This window comes from Bos grunniens, chromosome 15 (genome assembly GCF_055505025.1).
Source record: "Bos grunniens cultivar Pamir isolate PY7600 chromosome 15, Bosgru_T2T1.0, whole genome shotgun sequence".
NCBI lineage: Eukaryota > Metazoa > Chordata > Mammalia > Artiodactyla > Bovidae > Bos > Bos grunniens.
Window position 1 is genome coordinate 48,748,786 of NC_141179.1, and position 10,832 is coordinate 48,759,617.

Here is a 10,832-nt window from a genome sequence, read left to right on the forward strand (position 1 = left end):
TCATACTGAGACCTTCCACAAGTGAGGCAGTCTTGGAAGTCGACTCCGAATTTCCTTGGTCCTAGCCCCATAGATGATTGGGTTGAGCACAGGAGGCACCAGAACATAGAGATTAGCCAGAAAGATGTGCACGTGCCTGGGGACTCGGTGTTGGCCAAAACGGTGGGTGAGAAAGGAGAAGAAGGCAGGGATGTAGAAGACCAGGATGACACCAAGGTGGGAGCCACAGGTACTCAGAGCCTTGCGCCTGGCATCTTGAGATGGAAGACGAAAGACAGCATGGAGAATAAAGCCATAGGAAACGGCAATGAGGATGGAATCCAGACCCACAGCCAGAAGGGCCACAGTTAGCCCATAGACTATATTGACACTGATGTTTGCACAGGCCAGTCGAGCAATGCCCATGTGCTCACAGTATGTGTGTGCCATGACATGGTGCTGACAGTAGGGCAGTCGTCTCAACAGGAAGATGAAGGGGGAGACAACAGCTATACTCCTGAATATACCCACAAGGCCGATTCTACCTATGACAGCATGGTTGAGGATGGTTGTGTATCTCAGTGGGTTGCAGATTGCCACGTATCGATCAAAGGCCATGGCAAGAAGAACCGAGGACTCTAGAGCATAAATAGAATGGACACAAAACATCTGGGCCAGGCACCCATCAAAGGAAATCTCACCTGCTTGGAACCACAAAATAGCCAACGTTTTGGGCACAGTGGTGGAGCTGAGAGCCAGGTCAGTGAGTGAGAGGAGGCAAAGGAAGAGGTACATGGGCACATGAAAGGCACTGTCTGTCACTATGATCAGGATGAGGGTGGCATTCCCAGCCAGTGCTACTATATACATGGCACAAAAGGGGATGGCAATCCAGACGTGAGCCCACTCCAGCCCCGGGATCCCTGTCAGGAAGAGAGTGGCTGGGAGATGGTCATCGCTAATGTTGAATGCTGGCATTCTGCTTGGCAAATAAAGGGCTTTGTCCAAGGGCTGAAGGTACACCTGTCCTGCAGCATGAGAGATCTGGTTCATTCACATAAAATGATTTTTCTGTGAAGTCATCTTTTTGAAGCTGAGAAAAATATTTATTGTTATAACTTGCTTAAGAATCTTAAAAGTTTCTATAACATAAATCAATTTTTCATCTGCAAATTCCTATACTCATCAATCATGCTTTGAGTTCTAAATCCCAAGAACCATGATAAAGATTTAAGCATTTGCTCTGTCTAACCCCTCTAGACTTATCTCCTACCACATTCTGCTCATCATTCAGTTGTTTTTTTTTGTCCCGATACATCTAGGAATATTTATTCTCTCTCTCTCTCTCTTTTTTAAAGTTTACAATATCAGTATTTCCTTTGCCCAAGGAGACTTTTTCTTTTTCTTTCTCTCTAATTTTTAAACTCTGGGCAAGTCTCTTTGCCTTCCAAAAGCTTTTCCTCTCTAACTTAGTCCTTAGTTGTCTATTTCTGTTCATTCATCACTTTCCAAAATCCTATTGAGCTAAGACTGCATCTTCATGCAATTGCAACCTCCAGACAACATGACTGTGTGTCTGTACCTAGAAAGTTTGATCAATATTCACCAAAAGACTTAATCCTAGTAACTTCTTAGCAACATAGTATTGACTTCTTGTCTTAATGCTACAATATTTTGCTTACTTACTCTGTTTTTATAAGATAACTGCCCAAATACACACCAAATGACTTATTTTTATGTCTCACCTGAAGTGCCTATAAAGAGATTGAAAATGAAAGTGAAAGTGAAGTCGCTCAGTCGTGTCCGACTCTTTGCGACCCGCTGGACTGTAGCCTATCAGGCTCCTCCATCCATGGTATTTTCCAGGCAAGAGTGCTGGAGTGGATTGCCATTTATTAGGCAGCCTGAATATACACAAATACTCAATAACTGCATATCTACATTATTTTGAGTACATATGTGAGTTCAGAGGAAGAAAGCAAGAGGTGTAGTCGGCATGCTATCTAGGGAGACAGCACTTCAAACTATGCAAAGGCAGCCTGAAATCTTATAGTCCCACCAGTTAATGGTTGCATGTAACAGCCAGATCAGAATGCCAAGTGCTGATAGAAGCAGATTGAGGGAGGGAGTAGAGTGTCCTAGAATTCACCCACGGTAGACATCCTGAGTGAATACATGACTATTATAGAGTGATAGTATTATATACATCTTCCCTCAGTAACATTGTACACCTAAAAACATCCTTTGTAAAAGGCCAGGAATCCTGAGCTTTAGTTCTGAGTTTGTCACAAGAGTGTTACTTAATCTTAAGAAAATCCCTTCCCTTCTCTGCTGCTGCTGCTGCTGCTGCTAAGTCGCTTCAGTCGTGTCTGACTCTGTGCGACCCCAGAGACAGCAGCCCACCAGGCTCCACCGTCCCTGGGGTTCTCCAGGCAAGAACACTGCTCTGGGAAGTCTCAATTTATAAAAGCAACAATTCTGGAATCCTCATCTTAGCTTTTCTGCCTATTCACTATTTAGCATTAAAAAGTACCACAACCTTTTTGAGACTCAATTTTTATATTTATAAATTAGAAATGGAAACACCTGGCTGACTTTTTAAATGGGTGGTAAAGAGTAAAGCGTATAGTCTTTTAAAAATTTATTTATTTTTAATTGAAGGATAATACATATAGTCTTATTAAGTTTGTACACCAAAAACAATGTGTTCCCCATTTTTTACAAGCTCTTGGTCCCATAGCCACATATAGGAGTGATACAGAATATAATAATTGTATCTCTGTCTTAGCAAAATGAAATCCAAGTTCAGAGAAATGAACTGATGTAATTCAGATCATAACATATCTTACTTTAGAAGTGAAATTAAGTCTTGGGTCTCCTGATTCAAAGTATGGTGTTTTTCCCTCACTTAACTGTCCATTTATATAGCCGATACTTTACTTTCTATCTTTTTCTTTCAAGGCACTCCAGTGTCATTATCTGCATTGCTATACCATTATTTATTACCTGCACTCCAAACAGTCACATAAATGTGAAAAGCCCCTCTTATCTAATTTGAGTTTTTCACAGATGGCCGCAGCCACTAAAGGAAAGAAGCTTGGGTACCACACAAGGGAGCTAGAGTCTCTTCTCTTCCTTTCTTTACCCAGTCCAGTCTTGCCCATAGAGGAAGATTTCAAATAGTTATTTTAAGGCACCTGCTACTCTGTGATCATCTATAGATAGGATGACCAGAGAGATTAGGTATAATCAAGATTGCTTTCCAGGTAAAGTCATAGAAAAGAGACATTGTGCCAGAGCACCACTCTGGGTGGAATGAGGGAATTGTCTCCAACTTTTCCCGCTCAGCCTTGTTTCTGGGTCACTATGATGGCTATGTGTTTGAGGTCTTCTTCTAAGATATAAAATTCAATCACTGAACTTGGAGTTCTTTCTCAGAACATAATATTTTCAATTCAAAAACATACCTGTGTGATTAGCATGCATTCACAAGTGAAGCGCACTGAAGTTGAACTCTGTAATGCATGTCATAAATGAGTGTGAGGTTCTGTTGGAGGGTGTGTGGAGGTTTGTGCAGGTATTATGTTCCAGAATGTAATTTTTTTTGAGATGTGAAAGTTGTGATTTCATGCATGTGTGCAAGTATGATTTAGAGGATGGTGGGATCTGAGTATGACATCTGAAGTTTGATCTCTTCTCAGTTTTAAGTCTTATCTGTCCTCAGTGAGTGTGTTCATCTTAGCTTGGGGATTCCAGCCTCCTCATGTCAACAGCCTTGGTAAGTGCAGTTATTTATTAACTCTCTGTGACTCTCAGGTATGAAAACCCAAGGGGATTGCTCTAGGGATTTGGAAGAAGCAGGGATAATTGGATATCCATATGCAAAAGACTGAAATTGGGCTCCTCTCTCAAACTTAATTCAAAATGAATCAAACATCTAAATGTAAGACGAATCTACAACATCTTTAGAAAAAACCTTAAGTGTAAGTCATTGTGTGCTTGTGTTACATGGTGATTTTATGACACACCAAAAGCACAAGGGACCAAAGGGGGGAAAAATAGATAAATTGGACTTTATAAAAAATATATTTTTAGTATTTAGTCAGTGTCAAGAAAGTGAAAAAGACAAACCACAGAATGGGAGAGAAGTTTTACAAATCATATACCTGATAAGTACCATGGTTGATTCATGTCAATGGATAGCAAAAACCACTACAGTGTAAGAGGGTTCCCTTTTCTCCACACCCTCTCCAGCATTTCTTGCTTGTAGACTTTTGGATCGCAGCCATTCTGACTGGCATGAAATGGTACCTCATAATGGTTTTGATTTGCATTTCTCTGATAATGAGTGATGTTGAGCATCTTTTCATGTGTTTGTTAGTCATCTGTATTTCTTCTTTGGGGAAATGTCTGTTTAGTTCTTTGGCCCACTTTTTGATTGGGTCGTTTATATTTCTGGAATTGAGCTGCAGGAATTGCTTATATATTTTTGAGATTAATTCTTTGTCAGTTGCTTCATTTGCTATTATTTTCTCCCATTCTCAAGGCTGTCTTTTCACTTTGCTTATAGTTTCCTTTGTTGTGCAGAAGCTTTTAAGTTTAATTAGGTCCCATTTGTTTATTTTTGCTTTTATTTCCAATATTCTGGGAGGTGGGTCATAGAGGATCCTACTGTGGTTTATGCTGGAGAGTGTTTGCCTATGTCTTCCTCTAGGAGTTTTATAGTTTCTGGTCTTACATTTAGATCTTTAATCCATTTTGAGTTTATTTTTGTGTATGGTGTTAGAAAGTGTTCTAGTTTCCTTCTTTTACAAGTGGTTGACCAGTTTTCCCAGCACCACTTGTTAAAGAGATTGTCCTTTCTCCATTGTATATTCTTGCCTCCTTTGTCAAAGATAAGGTGTCCACAGGTGCATGGATTTATCTCTGGGATTTCTATTTTGTTCCATTGATCTATATTTCTGTCTTTGTGCCAGTACCATAGCGTCTTGATGAAGGCAGGTTGATTCTTCCAGTTCCATTCTTCTTTCTCAAGATTGCTTTGGCTATTTGAGGTTTTTAGTATTTCCATATAAATTGTGAAATTATTTGTTCTAGTTCTCTGAAAAATACTGTTGGTAGCTTGATAGGGATTGCATTAAATCTATAGATTGCTTTTGATAGTATACTCATTTTCACTATATTGATTCTTCTGATCGATGAACACGGTATATTTCTCCATCTATTTGTTTCCTCTTTCACTTCTTTCACCAGTGTTTTATAGTTTTCTACATATAGGTCTTTTGTTTCTTTAGATAGATATATTCCTAAGTATTTTATTCTTTTCATTGCAATGGTGAATGGAATTGTTTCCTTAATTTCCCTTTCTGTTTTTGCATTGTTAGTGTATAGGAATGCAAGGGATTTCTGTGTGTTGATTTTATATCCTGCCACTTTACTATATTTATTGATTAGCTCTAGTAATTTTCTGGTGGAGTCTTTAGGGTTTTCTATGTGAGGATCATGTCATCTGCAGACAGTGAGAGTTTTACTTCTTCTTTTCCAATCTGGAAGTAGAACTGCCATATGACCCAGCAATCCCACTGCTGGGCATACACACCGAGGAAACCAGAATTGAAAGAGACATGTGTACCCCAATGTTCATCGCAGCACTGTTTATAATAGCCAGGACATGGAAGCAACCTAGATGTCCATCAGCAGATGAATGGATAAGAAAGCTGTGGTACATATACACAATGGAGTATTACTCCGCCATTAAAAGAATATATTTGAATCAGTTCTAATGAGGTGGATGAAACTGGAGCCTATTATACAGAGTGAAGTAAGCCAGAAAGAAAAACACCAATACAGTATACTAATGCATATATATGGAATTTAGAAAGATGGTAATGATAACCTGTATGCAAGATAGCAAAAGAGACACAGATAATATAGAACAGTCTTTTGGACTCTGTGGGAGGGGGCGAGGGTTGGATGATATGGGAGAACGGCATTGAAACATGTAAATTATCATATGTGAAATGAATCGCCAGTCCAGGTTTGATGCATGATACAGGGTGCTTGGGGATGGTGCACTGGGATGACCAAGAGGGATGGGATGGGGAGGGAGGTGGGGGGGAGTGTTCAGGATGGGGAACACATGTACACCCATGGTGGATTCATTTTAATGTATGGCAAAACCAATACAATATTGTAAAGTAAAATAAAAAATAAATAAATAAAATTAAAAAAAAACACTACAATATTGTAAAGTAATTAGCCTCCAATTAAAATAAATTAATAAAAAAGAATTTAATATCCAAAATATATGAAGAGCTCTTATAACTCAACAACAAAAAGACAAATCAATTAAAAATAGGCAAATGATTTGAACATACATTTCTGCAAAGTGAGATAGACAAATAGTGAATAAGCACAAAAGAGATGTTCAGCTTCATTAGTTATTGCTGCTGCTGCTGCTAAGTCGCTTCAGTCATGTCCAACTCTGTGTGACCCCATAGACGGCAGCCCATCAGGCTCCTCTGTCCCTGGGATTCTCAAGGCAAGAACACTGGAGTGGGTTGCCATTTCCTTCTCTAACGCATGAAAGTGGAAAGTGAAAGGGAAGTCGCTCAGTCGTGTCCGACTCTTAGCGACCCCATGGACTGCAGCCTACTAGGCTCCTCCGTTCATGGGATTTTGCAGGCAAGAGTACTGGAGTGGGTTGCCAGTGACTTCTCCATCATTAGGGAAATGCAAATCAAAACCACTATGAGATATCACTCCATGCATTAAAAAGGTTATAAATGAAAATAAAATAAAAAACAAAATCAGAAAATAACAAATGCTAGAAACATATGGAGAAAATGGATTCTTCATACTTTGCAGGTGGGAATGTAAATTTTGGTGAAGCCATTTTGGACAACAGTTAGGCTTTTTTTCAAACAGATATACATTTCAAACAGTTACTAGTGACTCAGAACTTTTATTGCTAGGTATTAATAAATACTCTAAAGAGCTAAAAACCTATTTTCACATAAAATTTGTTTACAAATATTTTAAGAAGAATTATTTCTAATAAATAAATAATTTGCATTTAAATAAAATTTTCAGAATAGACAGGCCTACAAAAACTGAAAGTAAATTAGTTATTGTCAGGGTCTGGGATAAATGAGAATGAGGAGTGACTGCTAATGGTAATGGGATTTCATTTTAGAGTGATTAAAAATGTTCTGCAAACTTTGCAAATATGCTAAAAAAAACAGTGAATTTACAACTTTTATGGTATATAAATTATATATTAATAACAAAATTTTAAAAAATCATAGAATTGTGTAATCATTGAAACTTGAAAGTTCAACTGCCTAGAATCCATTTACATATGTGATACTACAGACAAGGCAAGCCCTGGATCTGGGTGAAGGGTACAGAGGAAGGGGCCAGGTTTGTATTCCACATCTTAGCTGGTAGCCCTGTGGGAAAGCCAGAAATTTATGGTCATGAGAATGAGAAAGATTGATTTAGCTTCTTTTATTCTTTTCCTTTTTAGTTTCCTCTACTTTTGAGGGATGTTGCAGAGAGAGGCACAAGCAGAAAGACAATCAATTAAGTAGGAAAAAAAGGATAAAAAGGAAAAAAGGTAGAGATGGTAAAGATTAACAGGTAGATGAAACATGTTCCAGGGTCTTTACTGGATAAAAATTCTTATTAGGTTTTCTGAAAATGTTAAGTGATTAAATGAGTGATCTATGTTTGAATGCAGTTCTGCTTTTGCTCAGTCACTTCAGTAATGTCTGACTTTTTGTGACACCATGTACTGTAGTTCCCCAGGCTCCTCAGTCTGTGAGATTCTCCAGGCAAGAATACTGGAGTGGGTTGACATTCCCTTCTCCAGCATTTCTGCTACACTATGGTATTATAACTTTGAACTTAATTTGACCTCCTGGGCAATTAATTTCTCTCACCAGTAAAATGGGAAGATAACATTTCTCTCCAAATTTGGTTTTTAAGATTGAAAATGACAATGCTTAAGAACTTCTTGATGGAGTCCAAGGAAAATTATAAACACGGAGTATTATTGAGGATTATTGTGTTTCTATCACTTACAATTCTAACCAACTCTACCTTTTGGCTTCTGAAAATTCAGAAGAGAAGGGAGACTTAACATGGAGAAAAGAAACCCCAGAGCTGAAGGTCAGGAGGAATTAGTTATATTCTTGGCACCCATACTCTTCATCTTTCAGAGCCCTTGGAACCCATCCTGGAGAAGATCTAAGGGGTCATGAGGACCTGGTGTGGGGGCAGCTAAGCCCTGCTCAGCTGGGAGGAGAGAAGGTGTTACTGAAGGTAAACTTAAGTGCACTTGCCTACAGGCAGTAAAGCCAGTCCACTGATACCTACTGACACTGGCTGGTGGTAAAGGAAGGTTCAGCATTTATTGTTGGAGGAAGATGCCAGGCAGGAGTCTGGGGCAGCTAGTGCTCAAAACCCAGAACTCCCCGATGGGTTTCAGCAAAGCATTTTTAAAGGCAAGGTGAGGGAGGGGGATTGCAGGGTCTGTGATCAGCTTGTGCCCAATTCTCTGATTGGTTGATGGTGAGGTATAAGATGGTGTCACAGTGTTAACATTATCAGTCTTTGGGCTCCAACCAGTCTAGGGGCTACATGCTCATGGTCATCCAGTAGTTAACTTCCATTTGGTGGGGGGTTTAGCATCTGTTTAACCACTCAGGAAATGTGCATCAGATACAGTTGTCTGTGTATTTCAGGGAGGAACTAAAGATTCTGTAATTGCCATAGGACTGATTGAACTGTTACCAGTTCTCCTGGCCCAACTGCTACTTTTGTCACTGCATGCTCATATCAATTATTATTATTAATTCTTGAGCCAAATTTTTTGTAACTCAGGGGAGTCCTGGGACACTACAGCTTTTGTACAAAAAAGAAGCAGGCAAAGGACATGGGGGAGGAGTCTGCCCTAGGAAGGCCCCACAGGGTCCTGCTCAGTTACAGTTGTGTTGCCTTGGCCTTTGCAGACAGGTCTGAAACAACCTTGGGAATAGATTGCAAGAGGTGTCTACTGGGATCCCACTGTGAGGAGCCTATTCCCAAATGGGTTTAGCTGGGGACATTATGGCTTTACTATAGCTCTTCCATGGCTCAGAGCCTGAGAGGCAGTTCCTGTAAAATGTGGTGTGCGTAGCATCTTCTACAGGCTTGCCCTTGCTTGGAGAAAACATAGCCCAATCCTCTTGGAGCACCAGAGTCCAGCTGGGGCATTTTCCTATCACTGTTCTTCTGTCTTCTTTTTTATTTTCTTTTTCTTCTCCCTCTCTAGCTTTAATTTTCCAACCACTGTCTACCTAAAATCCCTTCTCTGGTCTTACACTTCCTTTCTCTCACCCAAGCTGTCCCTTTTCTGTGTTACTTCTCCTATATTTACCCTCTGTTCTCTGCCTCCTCCTCATTCTCTGTCTTTCTTCCTGCCCTTCAATCCTTCTCCTTCTATCACTTCCCTCTCCATCTTCTGCCCCCACTTTCTATTTGGCATGAACGTTGAGAAAAAAATATTAAGGAACAGAGATGAGCACTTGCTGAACTCAAGCAACATCTCTAATTAGGACAGGAAAGAGGTACTAAAACTGGCCCTATTCTGGAGCAGGAGGTTTTTAGTTAAGGAAATTCTATACTTCCTTATAGTAGAACATGTGACATGATAAAGTGGAACTCAAGAGTGGGGTGCTCAAGAAGTGGGTGACCCACGCATGTCCTTAAGATTGTCTCCTCTAAAATCTTCAGTGACAGTTTCTCTATGTGTACTAGAGAGGTCATTACATTATACAGGTTTCCAAGGGCTTATCTGGCTCATCTTCCCTAATTCTTCAAACCCAATGCTGCTACTCAGCATCCCCATTCTTCAGCAGTAATTCCCTGAAAACTTTGTTCCAGACACTTATCACACTGATAGAGAATTTCTCTCTGATTTCTTTTTTTTTTTTTTTTTAAGAGTTAGCAAGCAGTCCCCGCCCAGTCTGAGCTCCGCCTCCTTGGTTTAAGGCCGCGCTGCCGCCAGGCCGGTTGCTGGGAGGGAGGTACGCAGCGTGCCATGCGCAGTCTTCTCTCTGATTTCTAATCTGATTGTTCATTGATGTGATACTAAGCTTCTGGAAGAAAAAAAGCAAAATTTCCCCCAGGGGTCACTTAAAATAATAATCAGTGGTGGGTAATTACACTTAAGTGTTAGAAATGATCCATGAGAGACAAAGGGGAACTAACAAGTTCTAAAACAGATAGGCAGAGTCACTTATCACAGTGTATTAAAGGGTTTTGGACATGTCACAGAAATATTATAAAATATTCCTAAATATAGTTTCTTTCCCAGATAGTTGAAACTCCCCTGTGCGAGAGACCAAAGGAAAAAATGCAAGATGCATTGATTACCCTTTTAGCACCCCTTCTCACAACCTTATTTGGTCCGGCGTCAAGGAAACATTTCTCATCATCTACTCTGGTTGAAATTTGAAAGTCTGTGAGATGAAAAAATATGATCTATTGTGGAAATTAAAGAATGCTGTTTTTAACCACTCATAGGAAAAATAAGTTAATGGATAGGATGTTTTTAATGTTATAATTTTTTCTCTCCTAATTTTTCTTAAACTTTTACAATTTACTTTTGCTTGTCTCTACCATAATTTATTATGTGATAATATGTGACTTAAAAATGCATATTTAAGTTTAATGTAAATATATTCCATGAATCTTGTCAAAGGAAGCATACTATATAATTTATTTTCCATCTAAAAATGATTTTAAATGATAATAATAGCAGTACTTCTATAATTCTTACTATGGATAGGACATGTTCTCAGTTCAAG

General features: G+C 39.3%; 1 protein-coding gene across 1 annotated transcript; it reads right to left on the reverse strand.

Annotated features, from left to right (window-relative positions):
- Nucleotides 1-1,032, reverse strand: LOC147357976 (olfactory receptor 52D1-like). Its single transcript, XM_086338429.1, has one exon. The coding sequence runs from the start codon at nt 1,030-1,032 to the stop codon at nt 1-3; it is 1,032 nt and encodes a 343-aa protein (XP_086194555.1).
- Nucleotides 1,033-10,832: the final 9,800 nt, after the last annotated feature.

What these genes read in the sequence shown, in the direction of transcription:
- LOC147357976 (XM_086338429.1), bottom strand. Translation starts at nt 1,032, where the DNA reads ATGAACCAGATCTCTCATGCTGCAGGACAGGTGTACCTTCAGCCCTTG.